This window comes from Colletotrichum orchidophilum (assembly GCF_001831195.1).
Source record: "Colletotrichum orchidophilum strain IMI 309357 chromosome Unknown Scaffold_20.1, whole genome shotgun sequence".
NCBI classification, from domain to species: Eukaryota; Fungi; Ascomycota; class Sordariomycetes; order Glomerellales; family Glomerellaceae; genus Colletotrichum; species Colletotrichum orchidophilum.
Window position 1 is genome coordinate 149275 of NW_019172976.1, and position 15404 is coordinate 164678.

The following is a 15404-nucleotide window of genomic DNA, read 5'->3' on the forward strand; positions in this document are numbered from 1 at the left end:
GCAACTGGTCCAAGCTGCCGCACATTGGCTTGTTATGGCCCAAGGAGTGCACGTTTGGCTACCACCTGCGAGACATAATCCCCAATTCTCCCCCCATCGCTGACAGGCCAAGAGCAAGGAGCCCGTTACAGACTCAGTCAGCCCAGCAACCTAGATAAGCCGCATGCCATCTTGGCACCGGATATCGTTAATTGAACCTCCATCAGACTCTTTTGCGGATCTTATTGTGTTGCACTGCGAGCCAGAGCCGGCCGCATCGGAAGCCGTCCGCGATGCACATCTTGGCACCATGTTGCTCTGGATCAGGCTCCTGTTCGCAACACCGTTACTTTGGCTCATGGCAGGAGAGAAGTAGTCAGCACCGATTAGTCTCCTCTGGTGAGTCCTGTCACTCAACCTCTTGAAACTGCATGTGTGCGCCCCGCGTACCCCGCGAAGTGCCAGCAGAATATTGCTCAGATTTCGAGTGGCTCGCATCATCTTGACGCATCGCACAACGATATTTCGCCGGCAATGGCGCCCCGCCTAACTTCGGACGACAACGTCGAATCTCATCCGTGCAAGGGTCTTGTCAAGGTGGCCGCACATCCGTACCACCCAAGCTCCACCAATCTCCAAGAATGGGAGAAATGAAGACACATTCCTCTTAGTATCGTTATCTCGAGGCTCTGATACTGGCCAGCCAGGTCGAAGATGATCCTAGGCATCAGCTGAGTTTTTGGAGATAACCCTGTGCTATGAGCCGCTCCACGTCGCCCTGTCTGACATAGAACTGGCTGTTCTTGGTCAAGTTGATGGCGCTAGATCCCCGGCGTCAGACGCAATCCTTATCTGCGGCTCAAGAGGTTCAAACTCACCCGTATTCGGTCTGGATCTCTCCTGCATCCTTCAAGACTCTCACGTCAATGAAAAGGTCTCGTGGGGGCTCCAAGCTACCCGTCAAGTCGATATCGGTCCATTGCCCTTTGAAGGCGGCCAACAGATCACCGTATTGCCTCACATACTCCTCTTCTTGTGGACTCAGACTGCTCGTAGGAACGTCGGAGGTGCCTTTGGGCCCCGTTGATGATCCTGCATTGCCTCGTATTTGTTGCCCGGCCAAATCAAGTACATCTACTCCCTTCCATGCCAGCTCTTCAAGTTTATCCGTTCGGGTTCGGTGGTATGCTAGAAGGCATCGCTTGTTCCTCCGCATGGAGAGGTAGTTGACAAGTACTGTGCATGCTGTCGCTTGGTCGGCGGTCGGGTCAAAGGAGCCCTGGAAAGGCTCCAGGAGCTCCGTAACATCTTTGTCGAGGTCTCTAACCTCGCGCGTAACGGCGCGTACTATCTCGGCTTGATACGCCGGCAAATGCGCGAGGTTTTGGGTTCGTTTAGCATGTTGCACCTGCCAGACGCGTTAGCTCTTAGTGACTACGCGATGAAAGTTTGTCCTTTGCTGAGGTCTTACCAGCTTATTGCCTAAATCGCCGTACATATTGACCGATCATCTGTCAGACGAGCAAACAAGAGAGACCTAGTTGTGTTGCTGCGGCTGGCGCGTTTCGTGTCGACGTTCGCGTTGTAAGCTTGAGGCTGGCGGGTTTGCAGGCACGGTTCACAAGCTACGGTAGGTACTCGAGTCGCGTTGCATTTGCCTACCCTCCCGGGAAGGCCCTCAAAAGAAGCGAAGAATTGCCCCTCACTTAGCGCCGCCCCACTTCGATACACATTTCATCGATGTCAGATTTTGACCAGGCAATAAGGTAGTAAGATGGCCATCATGGTCAAGAGATGTTGTTAATTTTACCCGTCATTCATGATTCACATTCAGATTCGTAGTTGTTACGAATAGGTGCCAGGTTGTTTACTTCTTCAAAAGGTTTTCATAACCTCATTTGTATTCATAAAAGGCCTTGAGCCCGAACTCTTTGTTCGGCAAAGGACGCTGCCTTTGCTGGTGCCAGAAACTCTGCGTTTCCTGAGCCATACCCTTTCTTATGAGGATTCTATGGATTTTTTCATTTCTCCACCATCATGCCTCGTGAATTCATCCCTCCCGTTGATCATAAAGCACCTCACAGCTTCTGCATAGCAGCAATGTCCACCGACTGGACGTAGTCCTCAAGCTCGGCAATCTCCTCCTCAAGATCAGACAAGCTGATCTTCTCGTCCTCAACGACAAGGTTGATCTGGAGCTTCTTGATACCGAAGCCGACGGGGACAAGCTTAGAGGCACCCCAAACAAGACCGTCGTGCTCGATGGCGCGAACACCAGCCTCAAGGGCAGCCATATCAGTCTCGTCATCTGCGATACCAGTCAGCATATTATTCTAGGTTCAGAATTCAAGCGAAACACCATACCCCAGGGCTTGACATCCATGGTGACAACCGACTTGGCGGCAAGCTTAGGCTTGTTGTCCTTCTTCTTCTTGTACTCGGCGAGACGCTCCTCACGAATGCGAGCAGCCTCGGCATCCTCCTCCTCGTCGTCAGAGCCGAACAGATCGACATCGTCGTCATCCTCCTCGGCGGCCGGGGCCTTGGCGGGGTTCACGGGGAGCTCAGTGGCCTCAGGGCCGTAGACGGAGTAGGACTTGGACGCATCGCCGGGAAGGGTGGCGAAGTCACTCTCGTAGGAAGCGATGTGCTTGTACCATCTAGCGGCATGGGGGTACTTCTCCGCATCAGGAACGGATTGAAGAGCCTTGAAGGTAGCAACGTCGGCCTGGGAAGGGGTGGAGCTGTACCGATTGTTAGCGGTGATGTCCTGCCCAAGACTGCTTTTGCGAGATAAAAGTGGTTGGGTAAGGCGGGGGTCAGAGTTGCACGAAGTGCTGGTTTCGTCGTCAAATAGCAGGTCTTGAGGCTGCCTCCGAAACACGGACCAATTTTCCTCATCATATAGTGCCAAAGGGGGTCGAGAGAGGGTTCTAGGGAGCGGTGAGGGACTTGGGAACTTACCCGACGATGTAGGAGCGGGTGGTGAGCCAGCTGTTCAGTACTGACTCGATTGTCAGCCCGTGAAAGAAAGAAGAATCATCGCTGCAGAAACTTACTGGCAGCACCAGCATCAGTGAGAAGGTCGGCGAAGCCCATTGTTGCGTTTTGAAGGGTGTGTAGAGGGAAGGAAAAGGGGTATCTGTGGAAGAAGCAAAAGATGGAGGATGTGTTGAGGTTCAGGTAGAAATAAGTAGGTGAAGGTGGGGTTGGGAAGGACCAGGTCGAAAATTTTGAGATTGCGGTGCTCTTCACTCAGGTTCTGGGCAGCACGGACCCCACCATCCTGGTTGCCCAGCGCAGCACCCCTCTTCGGACTAAGGACGGGCCGGAAGAGCAGAGCCCCTGCAGGTGGGATAGATGGATCCGGCGCCGCCAACCCGTCTCAGGCAATAGGCAGGGAGCTCCTACGCAATTGCAGTTGATAGCTCCAAACGAGACGAGCTCGATCTCACGCCGATTGCCAGTCTCCAGATCACCATACAAAAACGACTGGGAAATCCGAACTTCACCACACAACCCGCCATTACCCACTACGCAAACGGATTGAAGTCAAATCATGTCGTCGATTCTTCCGATAATTACCTTCAAGGCTGGTATCTGTGATGCAGACGTCAGTGGTGCAGCTCCGCATTACAGACCCCGGTTCGCTGACATCTATCATAGACCTCCAGCAAGCCTTACAAGATCAAGCCACAGGCGACACCTGGCTACATCTACCTCTACTCTGAAGATGGTTCGTTTGGCCGCTGCCGCTACCGCTACCTCTTGCAGATGCCTAACGAGTTACAGACTTGATCCACTTCTGCTGGCGAGAGCGCACCGCCACCATGGAGAATCCCGATCTCGACCTCGTTATGGTGCCCATGGACGGCGAATTCGTCGCTCACGCTGCCGCTGATCAACCATCAGCAAAGACCAACGGCCGCATTTTCGTCCTCAAGTTCGGCTCTTCGTCCCAGAGGCACTTTTTCTGGCTCCAGTCCAAACCCCAGTCGCGCAACGGAGACCCCAGCTGGTTCAGCCCTCGCGACAAGAAGATTGGTGAAATTGTCAATGCGCTTCTCCAGGGCGAAGAGGTCAATATTAGCCGCGAACTGGCACAAGTCCGCAACTCCGACGACAGGCGAGACGACGACGACGACGAGACGATGGAAGATGCTGAGGGCCAGGGAGACCGACACGACCAGTCTCAGGGAGGCAGCGGTGGTGCTGGCCCTGGTGCCACAGGAGGCGATATCAGAGAAGAAGGCGAGAATGCCAGAGAGGGTGGAGGCGACGGAGCACGAGCGTAGGTTACTTCCTAAAGCATGTCTCTATTGGTTGGAGTCCAGGGTCGTTAGAGTTACACGGGCTACATGGGCACTGGCGAGGAAAAAGAAGGCCCGTCTTATGGCGCCACATGTACTTTTAGAGCCTTTCAAAAGACAAGAGGGTTCGGAGTTTTTGCCTTTCAGCGCGGTGCCCATGGCTTGACTCTCTCATTACATGTTCATGTGCTAATCGATTGCCAGTGCCGCCGGTGGTTCCAATACAGATGCGGATGCTGCCGTTCGAAACTTTTTGGCATCATTGCAAGGCAACGCCAACTTGGGTGGCTCACAGCAAAGCGGGCAGCAGCAACACGCAGACAAGCCTTTCCCATACCTCAGTCACCTACTCCCGAACGAGATTACTATTCCGATGCTTCGATCGGCGTCAGAGGAGTTCATTGACAGCCTCTTGAGCTTTCTGCCTCCCGCAATTATCGTGCTTGCCACGGAAGCAGATGACCTGGGCGACTCTGAACCCACGGCGGACGCTGCTACTGCTGCCAAAGCCACTTTGAGTCTTGCAGAGAAGAAGAGTCTGCTGGAGAGAGTCCTCAGAAGCCCCCAGTTCCACCAGGCACTTGGAAGCCTGACAATGGCACTTCGCGATGGCGGTCTTCCTACAATTGCGGAAGCGCTTAGCGTGAAGGTGCCCAATGGCGGCTATATGAGGGGCGGTGCTATGCCCTTGGGCGGCGGCGAAGCGGTTGAGGCCTTTGTCGAGGGCGTCAAATCAACTGTCAAGGAGAAGAAGCAGGGTTAGCCGAGGTCAATATGGGGTGCATGGATTGGGGGATGGAATAATAGAGATCGATATGATAGACTGCTCGACATATAGACTCTCGTCCGGTATCAGGCAATGATAACAATGTATCTTGTGAAGGCCCCCAACCCAGTGATATATGCAAGCCAGAAAGATTTCCAGGGATTATAGGAAAGACAGTGATCCTGGAACTTGCAAGTAATCCCATGCTTATGTTTATGGTTTTGAGACCCCTTTTCGTCCGGTCCATCCCAGCACTAGCCATTTCAACTTCATCAGTCGTCTTTCAGAGCGGACTGAGGTTTGAACAACCCGAGCTTCCTTTTCTGAGGTAAGGTAAGGTAAGGTACATAAGCTAAGGTAGGTAGGCACGTGCTAAGGTATGGAAGGTACGTACACGAGGGACGACCCCACAGTGACCCCTAGGTACCTAGTCTCTGCGCCGTTGGCCCACTAACGTCACTGGAGAATGCGATTGGAATTCGTCCACAGCTTCAAGCCTAGACTTGTATGCAATTACAGACATTTCGAGCATTATCCTGGCAATCCGCAGCCTTGAAGTACACGCCTCGCGGGACTCGACTCTAGCGTCTCACATCCTTCCTCGCAATGGCGGATCACCTGAAGGACCCCCTGCCGACGTTCGTCGAGGACTTCGGCAACGATGAGCGCATCTCCTTCTCTAAACTCGACAACAAATACCTTGCCGTCCTTGACAACGGCACTGAGCTCGAGTTCGACCCGGCAACATCCGCGTGGGCCGAGGCTGCGGACGAACCCATAGAGCCCCTCGATGACGAAGACGAGACCGCGGCGCAACTAGCAGACCTCTCGAGAGCAGGCGCCGGCCCGAGTTACAGCAACGGAAGCCACAATCCCAGGAAACGGAAGGACTCGCCCACGTCAGCAGATGCAGGCGGCGGTGCGGACAGACAACACAGCGGTGACGGCAACGGCGGCAACGACAACGGTAACGGCCGGGCGCGTCCCGCAAAGAAGGCCAAGCCGGCGCGCGCACCGCCGCCGCCGCGCCAAAACACCGCAGTCTACGTCACAGGTCTACCTGCTAATGCGACGGTGGACGAGGTCCACGAGCTGTTCTCGCGCAAAGCCGGCGTGATCGCGGAGGAGATTGATAGCGGCCGGCCGCGGATCAAGATGTACACGGACGAGGGCGGCAAATTCAAGGGCGATGCGCTCGTCGTCTTCTTCAAACCCCAGAGCGTGGAGATGGCCATCATGCTGCTGGATGACACCGAGTTCCGCTTCGAACTGGGCCAGGACGGGGCGGCGCCGACGAGGATGAAGGTCCAGGCTGCGGACTCGAGCTACAAAAAGACAAAGTACGACGAGGAAACGAATGCCGGGGAAGGGGGGAATAACGGGCAGGCAGGAGCAGCCGCCCGGCCCCAGCGGAGCAACAACAACGGGGACAAGCAGAAGATCATCCGCAAGACGCAAAAGATGGCCGCGAAGCTGGCGGACTGGAGCGACGACGACGTGGCGGCGATACCCGCGGAGAGCACCTCCAAGCGGAACCGGACAGTGATCCTCCGGCACATGTTCACGCTCGCGGAACTGGAGGAGGACCCGGCGGCGCTGGTGGAGATCAAGGAGGACATTCGCGAGGAATGCGGTAAGCTGGGCAGGGTCACCAACGTGGTGCTTTACGACGAGGAGCCAGATGGCATCGTCGGTGTCAAGTTCTCCGACGCCCAGGCCGCCCAGGCGTGTATTCAGCTCATGAACGGGCGGGCGTTTGACGGGCGGATTGTGGAGGCGAGCATAGCTAAGCCCAGGGAGAAGTTTAGGATGTCTAGGGGCCAAGTGAGCGACAGCGACTAAGCTTCTTTTGGGATTGTTTAAGGGCGAGGGGCTTGTATATATAGAACTGTATTACTGAAGACCGCAAGGATGGATGAAGCGTGGACAGATCTGCCCTTGGAGGCACCATATTACGCGGATTTTGGGGGCAGCTTTGTTTGATATGTGCGAATGCCGTTTCTGGCCCGCGTGCCCGACTCTATTTAGGCTGGCAACAACACGATACAGTGACGGACACTGACTGAGACGGTTCCAAGTTGGTGCAACGCGATAAAGGTAGAAAGCTTGCTGAAGCTCCGGCTGGTAGCCAAACGGTGGTCGAAGACATGTCGTTAGAGGATTTTCATGCTCGTACCAGCTCTACTCGAACATCTCTAGCAATTGCCTAGAAATACTTACGACCAAGCCGCATTATGAGCTTAGAGGAAGCGGCAAAGAAAACGGTTACATGAATGAGTCAAGTTTTTTTGGTTTATCTACTTGTGTCTGATCTACCCAAGACTCCTCCAACTCCAGGCCCAATGTCAATTTCGTGCCAATCCTCAAATAGCAAAACAACCCCCTGAGTTTTAATTGCCGGAAACTGTTTGTGTGTTTGTGTGTGCGTGTGTGTATGTGTGTCTTGATAAGCGCTTGAACGCGAGCAGGGTAAACCACTGGATTCTTTCCTCGGGACGAAGGAAAAATCTCAAGCAGCCCGCTCGACTTGAATATCTGTTCTCTCGGAAACGACGTACCATATAGCCGCCTCAATGATTCTGCAAACGATCTTCAATTCGTGATCATCTGTAAGGCACAGTCAGCTTTAGTGAAAATCGATATGGGTCAGACCTGATAATGAGGTTTTCCTCTCCTTCCCGGCTGCAATTTTTGATCATTGTTCAGCCTTCGTAATGGCCGTGCTGGAACGCCAGAAAAAGTGAATTGCGTGATCTAGCCGCCACCCGCCGCCATGGAAACAAGCAGCGTTTTTTAACCAGACCCAAGCATTTGTGATAACGTACCTCGCGGTGCATACACCATGACGAACTCTTCCGGCACAGGCATCCTCACCAACCTCCCCTTCCATGCCAGAGGATGCCGCTGGCCCCAACCTTTGGCCAGCACCTCTCGAATGTCCTCCGGGTGGAGGTTCATGTGCAAGCTATGGTCCGAGTCGTGGACGTGGCAGATCTCGCCATTGCACGAGACATTCAGGGGATGCCGCGCAAAGAGCCCCAGACCGTGCTTCTCAAGACAGGACCGCGCGGTGCCGAAGCGGGCTGGATTCGTAACAGCGAGCTTCTTCAGCGTCGTACGGAGGGCGTGGTAATGCGGCACCGTGCCGTGCTGGTCTAGCTGCCTCTGCGGCGCGATGCCGGCGACGTGGGGTCGGGGACCGGGGCGGTAGGGGAGCAGGCGGGAGAGGTCTCCTCCCTCTTGGCGAAGGATGCCTCGCCTCGGGAGAGTGTTTGGCCTCGGCTCCGGCGCCGTAAAGGGGTCACGCAGGGCCCAGAGCCGCAGCCAGGCTATCCGGACGTAGCCTTGGAACGTAGATGGCGTGCCGCCCGGTCCGAGGCCGAGGAAGTTGTGGTAGTCGTTCCGCACGAGCAGCAGGATAGGAACGATGACGATGAGGGTCTCGGCGATCTTGGGCTCGAGGAAGTGGATGATGAGGGTCAGAGTCATGGAAACGATGAAGATGGCCGGGCCGTCGAGGGTGACGGAGATGGCTTCCTGCTTGAGGATGCAGCTCACGACGGCCTGGTCGAGCTCCGGGCCCACACCGCACGCATTGGAGGAGGCAATTGGCTCTTCATGGAGGAGTTGTGAGGCCGACGATGTGGTGATAGCGACGGACATGGCTGACTTTTCTTGTTCTTACGTGATGTTGAGACGCATATGCACTAATATGCACGGCCACGAGCCTCGGGAGAGATAAGATGAAATGACTGCAAAAGATATATTGTCGATGATGAGGAAGAGCTGGAGCACGATATAAATAAGGAAAGTGAGGAGAAAGTAAATGCAAGAAGCAGTGAGTGATTGCAAAGTAAGAGTGATGTGGTCAAGCTAACATGGCACACGAAGGAATGACCACAAGGTTCGACTAGCCACCTGGGGGGTCTTGTCGTCTTGTCGCAGGTCAGGCTACCTTATGCGGGGTCGTGGAAGCTGGGGGTCAAGGTGACGGTTGATCAAGTGACGGTGTTTGACAAAAGCGTCAAGTCTAAGTGGCCAGTTCTTGGTGAAGGGAAAGTCAGAACCGCAAGCCGGCACATAGCCTTTGGCCTGCAACTCTTTACACTAGGCTCGTGCGAGGTAGAGATAGGGAAAGTTCCCGCCTCGGCGACCAAGCTAGGGCAAAGCCAGCGCCTTGTACGGGTACCGTGGCTCGGTAAGGTAAGCATCAGGCCTCCTGTCCACCGACTTTCTGAGGCTGGCAAGGAGCCGTTATAATGCAGCTGTCAGTCAACACTGGACCCCTGCCGTGAAAAAGTTACTCTGCGCGTTGGAGCGGTGCACTTGTCGACCGCTCTGCAGGTGCACCGCTCCGAGACAGGAACCGCCTGCTCGAGATATTCAAAGTAAGTTTCGATGGGCACCCAACGCCAACGGCAGCTGTCCCAGGCCATGATGTTGGGTTGAGGTTATAAGGTTCCACCGCCAGTTCGGGGCAATGTTACCCAGGCCGCCGGTGACGGAGGGCTTGCTGGGGCCCCCGGGACGGTGAGAGGTCAGGAGGATGTGCTGGAGTTTGAAAGGAGCCGCCGGAACACTTTGGGGCCAACGGATGCTTGCCCCCACTGTGAGGGGCGCACCTGTACCACTCGACGGCGGCGGGCCAGCCGATTCCCTTCCGATTATGTCTTCATTGGCTGGCTGCGGAGTGACGAGGCTCGTAGAGATGCTCAAGAGACAGTTGTTCTTTCGCTCAACAGCTGATTTTTGTTGATCCATCAGCTCGTATTCTCCGGCGCTGGCGGTGCCCTGCGTCGGAAACTATTGACAGCAAACAAGCTCTGAATTTCAGCAGCGATAAATTCAAAACAAAGTTGCGTCTTGCTGTCAGGGTGACCGCGACTTTGCGAATCCAATACCACCGCCATGGGGAGGAGGCCGGTTGACCGTGGCTGTAGACTTTGCGGATGTACGGATACGCATACCTTACTCGTGCAAAAGTATGAAGCTGTTCTCCTCTTTTCACCTCGAGCAACCAGCGATTGACGACCGGACGGGGGACTGGACAAACGGCACAGTACATGAACCGGCAAAAGCCCATCAAGAATGTGGCTTGTTGCTGTCATGAAGTTTTGCTGAGACAGGAAGACTATTCTCGTCGACCGCGGGCCGTGTTAGGTGAGACGGGACGCGTCTAGGCCTTGCCATCGGAAAGGGCCAATCTCGTCGCCCCTTTCACGCAAGTGTAGATAAGGCAGACCGTTATGCGGAGCTTGGGGGAACTTGGGGGTTGGGCTAAATGCATATTGCATCCCCAGCTGGTAGCCACGAGTTCAAGAGAAGGCGCAGATCAGGGATGAACGTAAGGTATGGATGGGGGCGACTTCCTCTGTGCACAGCGTGCCACTGGAAGGTAGTGCTACCACACAACCACACACCACAGTACGGGGATGCTCCGTAACGACTTCCGCCCTCAGCCACATGCATGACAAGATGAAAATTGGGTATGCGAATCGATATTGGCCTGCGAAATCTCGGCATATTCTAAATTTATTCTGCTGGAATCTCCAAGGCGGACGGGCCATGATTGACGGATCGGCGGACCGGTATGGTCTCTCATTGCGATAATCTCCTTTGTCGCACTGCGTCGGTTCTCTGTGTGATGTCTGAAATTGAGACGAGTCGCGGTCCGTAGGGATGGCCTTCTTGAATGCTGCCCTTTCTCGAATCCTCACCAAGCAGCTTGGCAGCATGACGTCGGTTTTGGGGACCAGTGAGGAGACACTGCGGGGTGCATGGATGGATCAGGATTCAGACTCGAAATTGAAGCTGGCTGAAGAAATGCCTCTGCCTCCTGATCGGACCGGCAGTTGTACCCTCGTAGAATTATGGAGAGACTGCTGTGTCTCATGGGAGGGCCAGGAGTGTTGGGAACTTGGGGCAGAACTCAGGGCTGAGGAGAGGTTAAGACGAAACAGAGCAACGCGTCCGAACTTGTTGCAGCTTCGTCCAGTCTCATTTGGTAGGTCAGATGAGAGTTGCGACAAGACGGGAAACGAATTCGGTGTGTGGCGCGGGCTGTAACTGATTCAGTCGTCGGCTGCACTTGCAAATTGCAGCCTCCTGTAGGCTGTGGGTTGGAAGCGAAGTGCGATTGGGGGCCGGCCAGTGATCCCTACCTCGCTCCCTACTGCGTAATCAGTCGCAACTCGCAACCCAGTCAGCGTCGGTGTCAGTTGTCTTCTTTCATCGTGATGTGATGGACCAAGGACCAAAGCCGGACCAGAGAGGAGCGTCTGGACAGTGTCAGGATCCTTCTTCTTCAACCGTCTTGCGTCTTGGATTGCAGGAGGACGGGAAGTGGAACGCACCTTCAATCAACCTGGAAGGAGCCGAACCGTAGTCCGTAGCGGGCAACCAGCCCCGGAGGAGGTTGACTTGGCTGTCAGGGATACCCCAGTCAAACTTTTAGCGAGGAAGTCGAGACCGGCGACAACCCCTGCTTTGCTCCTGCAAGTCCTGGGCGACCCGCATTGGCGCGCACCTAGAATCCAGTCGCGGGTCCAGTAAGAAAAAGCAGGCGAGGGCAGGCGCGCATCTTGCATCTTGTTCGTCGCTGCTTTGGGTCAAGGTCCGTTGCGGCGTTGCGGCCCTCAAACCTTTCCTGGCCAATATCCAATGAGGTAAGGGAATAAAAAGTTTGGCACCGATAGGACCGGGGGGGCAACGCTGCAAGCTGGAGGGGAGTGGAGTGTTCGTAATTCTGCCACAAGACACCGCCCGTATCACCCCGTTGCTCAGAGCAACATGTAGTTGGCCAGTCGTCGTCTGGAACCCCCACCAATTCCCCAATCAGATCCAATCTTTTTAGTGGCGATGGCGTGGGACGCGGATAGGGGGGGAAGGAACCAACTCCACACCGTCCCAGTTCAACAAAGACCATGGACTCCCGTCATCTCAAAGGCTCAAAGCAAGGACACACACCACAGTGACCACACCCACACACTGTGTGTGCATCCCGCCCATAATACGGATAGACAGTCTGTATCCGTACGTTAATGGGTAATACCTTACATGTCTACGTACTTGGACTGCCGGACCACTCGTGTGTTGCATTACTTGGCTAGCAGCTTGGAATACGTACCGTCCAGGTTGTCTCTGGCTGTTTTGCTCCTGCCTTTTTTTATCATGTTGTCCCGCCGTCGCTGGGTCGCTCATATCCAACATTGATAGATCCATATTACTCGAGGTGGACTCTGTTGGCCCAAGCTAACCTCCGTCTTTCCTTCCCCTGCTGCGCTTCATTTCCATATGATGCCCTAGCACCGTGCCCCCCGAACCTCATCTCCATCTTTCTGGCTTGCGACCTCTACTGTGTGCTCTATTCTGTCCAAAGCATCCATTTCCACCTTCACCTACCACGCTTTCGCAGTATTCTCTCCGACAGCTTTTACTCAAGAAACCACAAGGGTCTTTCTCTATTGTTACTTGGATCGCCTACACCCAGACGAGTGATAGGACAGCCGCGACGCCCGTCCCACGGGCCTCTACGACAACAACTGGAGGTGTTCACGGGTTTCTCGTGGTAAGCAACCGCTAGTCGGCACCTTCATTATCGTTGCCATTTGCCGCAGAAGCTGACTAGGGGGCCCCTTAGACTCCAGTCCAACCTCAAAATGGGTGTGTTTTCAAACCCATTGCGGTCTCGCGAGAACCGCACGGGCAGATTACCAAAATACGAGAAGCTCAGTCCTTTGCGCACCAAGGAGCGCCTCTCGAACGATGACGACGACTATTACTCGTCCGACGACGAATCGGAAGACTACTCGACGTCCTCCTCGCCAAGTGCTAAGAGCTCAAGGCAGACCTCTGGATCGCTCTCGAGCGCAGCCATGATGCTCCCGAAGAGGGCTCTCGCGACAGCCCGCCGCCCGCGTACCCACCTGTATCGTTTCCCAAATCGAATCATCCGATACCTATGCTTAGGACTGCTTACCTTTATGGTGGTCATGATCATGTCTCTGGTACGCGCAAGTCACGTCGAGAACAAGATGATCATGGAGGGCAAGGTGGAAAAGAAGCCAGACCCCCCGCCAGTGTGGGAGTCTTTCGGGTTCATACAGAGATACTACGGCGGTGTCAGGTCTATTGTCGCGCCTTCCAAGTACATTCCCTCTTACCCCCGCTCCTCAGACGAAGTTCCCTTGGACCAGCTCGACATCAACACCACCGTCACAACGACGAGCGAGGATGGCAAGGACGATGCTGTCAGGCGCGCTGTGCCCAAGAGCAAAGAGTTCATCGAACACCCAGGCTCCATCTTCGTAACCAAGCCTGAGAAGATGAATGAATGCTTCATCGACAAGGACAACAAAGTTCGCGTCCCACCCATAAGATACCTCGACGGCCGCCCCCAAGGGTTCCCCCAGCACGTCGAAGGCTCTTACGATCTGCTGAACTTGCCTGAAGACGTTTGCTACGAAAGATTCGGGCGCTATGCGCCTTACGGCTTTGGATATTCGGTTCCCGCTGGAGGCCTCGGAATTGGCGAGCACGGCGAGAAGGAAGGTTCCGACGCCGTGTGGGAGAAGACCCCTCAGGTGGACTGGCGCCAAGTTGACTGGGCAGATGCTCAGCGCCGGTGCTACCAGTCCAACAACGATAGGTTCAAACCAATGCCTCCCAAAACCCCTGCCGCGCGCGGTTTCTTCGTCGACGAGCCTGCTCAGAATGCGACCTTGGTGACGCGCGATCCCCTCGATAACTTGGAACCCGACGCCAAAGCCACCGAGGCAGACAAGAAAGCCGACGAGGAACAAAAGTCCAACAAGGAAAAAATCTCCCGAACTGCTATAGTAATTCGAGTTTGGGATGAGTACAATTGGCGCGAGGAGGACATTATGAATGTTCGCTCAGTCATATCCGAATTGGCGCTGGCTTCAGGCGGACGCTATGACGTCCATCTCCTCGTTCAGATCAAAAACGACGCAGCTCACCCGGTTTGGGCTGATCACGATGTTTACGAGCGCCGTATTAGGGAGCGTATCCCCGAGGAGTTCAGAGGCTTGGTAACGCTGTGGACAGAGACACAGATGCTGTCTCTGTACCAGGGCATCTTTGATCTCTACACTCGTGGACCTGACTTGCCTGTTCACGGAGTCTACCGCGGTCTTACTATGGCTATGCAGTACTTCGCCTACCAGCACCCCGAGTACGACTTTTACTGGTCCTGGGAGATGGACATTCGCTACACTGGTCACTACTATGACCTCTTCTCCAAGATGGAGAATTGGGGCAAAGAGCAACCACGAAAGGGACTCTGGGAGCGCAACGCTCGATTCTACATTCCCAGCGTTCACGGCTCTTGGGAGGACTTCAGGCAGATGGCACGTGTTCAGTCTGAAATGGGTACAGATGGCGCCGACAATGTTTGGAAGAACATTCCTGGCGCGAAGAACAAGGAGAACCAAGATCCTACCAAGATTACACGAGGAGAGAAGACCATCTGGGGACCCGAACGCCCTATCAATGAGGATGATTGGTTTGAGATCGAGAACGACCCTAAGCCACCTACCACGTATGAAAAGGACAAGTACACCTGGGGTGTCGGTGAAGAAGCCGACTACATTGCCTTCAACCCTATTTTTGACCCTGAGGGAACCACTTGGTTGTTGTCAGAGGATATAACTGGATACAACAAGAACAATCGGGACGAGCCTATGCCGCCTAGGAGAGCCCACATCATCACGGCTTCGCGCATGTCCCGCCGCCTGCTCATGACGATGCACCGTGAGACTGCTTTCAAGAAGCACTTCGCCTTCCCCGAAATGTGGCCTGTGACCGTCGCATTCCAGCACGGCTACAAGGCAGTCTTTGCGCCTCATCCCATGTACGTCGACAGAGAATGGCCTACAGAATATCTGGCCCAGGTCCTCAATGGCGGCAAGAACGGAGCTAGCGGTGGCGCTCGTACTGCCGTGTTTGGTCAGCGCGAGCACAACCTCCGCGGGCTCAGCTGGTTCTACAACTCGGGTTTTGCCCCGAATCTGTACCGGCGCTGGCTCGGCCTCAAAGTCAATAACGATGGTGGCGAGGAGTTCGAGAAGACGGAAGACCTGAGCAAGGACGAATCTAGCGTTGGCCAGATGCGGGGTGGTGAGGGCCGCATGTGCCTGCCTCCAATGCTAATCCATCCCGTCAAGGGAGTCGATATTCCTGTGGAGAAGATACCCGACGAGACAAAGGAGAGCGTACCCGAATCGGATCCGAACGCATGAACATGAGAAGGCGACCTCGGAGGTGTATGAAGCATGACCTATTTGCGTTGCACTTTAGTGTTGTTTTGCTCTTATTGAAAGGGCTACATT

The 15404-nt window shown here is 54.8% G+C and overlaps 8 protein-coding genes across 8 annotated transcripts; 4 read left to right on the forward strand and 4 right to left on the reverse strand.

The window, feature by feature from the left end:
• Positions 1 to 706: 706 nt before the first annotated feature.
• CORC01_03343 (DNA replication complex GINS protein PSF1) lies at positions 707 to 1477 on the reverse strand (the record flags this gene model as incomplete). Its single annotated transcript, XM_022614993.1, has 3 exons — positions 707 to 800; positions 858 to 1387; positions 1451 to 1477. The coding sequence occupies 3 exons, from the start codon at positions 1475 to 1477 to the stop codon at positions 707 to 709; spliced, it is 651 nt and encodes a 216-aa protein (XP_022478452.1).
• A 580-nt stretch (positions 1478 to 2057) lies between these two features.
• On the reverse strand, positions 2058 to 3078 carry CORC01_03344 (EF-1 guanine nucleotide exchange domain-containing protein; the record flags this gene model as incomplete). Its single annotated transcript, XM_022614994.1, has 4 exons — positions 2058 to 2287; positions 2344 to 2723; positions 2944 to 2983; positions 3039 to 3078. 4 exons carry the CDS (start codon positions 3076 to 3078, stop codon positions 2058 to 2060), a joined length of 690 nt encoding a protein of 229 aa, XP_022478453.1.
• A 460-nt stretch (positions 3079 to 3538) lies between these two features.
• Positions 3539 to 5052, forward strand: CORC01_03345 (uncharacterized protein; the record flags this gene model as incomplete). Its single annotated transcript, XM_022614995.1, has 4 exons — positions 3539 to 3592; positions 3646 to 3715; positions 3772 to 4270; positions 4494 to 5052. 4 exons carry the CDS (start codon positions 3539 to 3541, stop codon positions 5050 to 5052), a joined length of 1182 nt encoding a protein of 393 aa, XP_022478454.1.
• Positions 5053 to 5661: 609 nt separating this feature from the next.
• On the forward strand, positions 5662 to 6897 carry CORC01_03346 (splicing factor u2af-associated protein 2; the record flags this gene model as incomplete). The annotated part of the gene is made up of 1 exon (XM_022614996.1): positions 5662 to 6897. The coding sequence occupies one exon, from the start codon at positions 5662 to 5664 to the stop codon at positions 6895 to 6897; it is 1236 nt and encodes a 411-aa protein (XP_022478455.1).
• A 667-nt stretch (positions 6898 to 7564) lies between these two features.
• CORC01_03347 (uncharacterized protein) lies at positions 7565 to 8718 on the reverse strand (the record flags this gene model as incomplete). The annotated part of the gene is made up of 2 exons (XM_022614997.1): positions 7565 to 7662; positions 7881 to 8718. The coding sequence occupies 2 exons, from the start codon at positions 8716 to 8718 to the stop codon at positions 7565 to 7567; spliced, it is 936 nt and encodes a 311-aa protein (XP_022478456.1).
• Positions 8719 to 9213: 495 nt separating this feature from the next.
• On the reverse strand, positions 9214 to 10790 carry CORC01_03348 (uncharacterized protein; the record flags this gene model as incomplete). The annotated part of the gene is made up of 4 exons (XM_022614998.1): positions 9214 to 9295; positions 9521 to 9858; positions 10023 to 10098; positions 10642 to 10790. 4 exons carry the CDS (start codon positions 10788 to 10790, stop codon positions 9214 to 9216), a joined length of 645 nt encoding a protein of 214 aa, XP_022478457.1.
• Positions 10791 to 11322: 532 nt separating this feature from the next.
• Positions 11323 to 11607, forward strand: CORC01_03349 (uncharacterized protein; the record flags this gene model as incomplete). Its single annotated transcript, XM_022614999.1, has 1 exon — positions 11323 to 11607. A coding segment is annotated over one exon (285 nt), but the record flags the coding sequence as incomplete, so codon positions are not given.
• A 1106-nt stretch (positions 11608 to 12713) lies between these two features.
• CORC01_03350 (uncharacterized protein) lies at positions 12714 to 15314 on the forward strand (the record flags this gene model as incomplete). The annotated part of the gene is made up of 1 exon (XM_022615000.1): positions 12714 to 15314. The coding sequence occupies one exon, from the start codon at positions 12714 to 12716 to the stop codon at positions 15312 to 15314; it is 2601 nt and encodes an 866-aa protein (XP_022478459.1).
• Between the last annotated feature and the right edge of the window lie 90 nt (positions 15315 to 15404).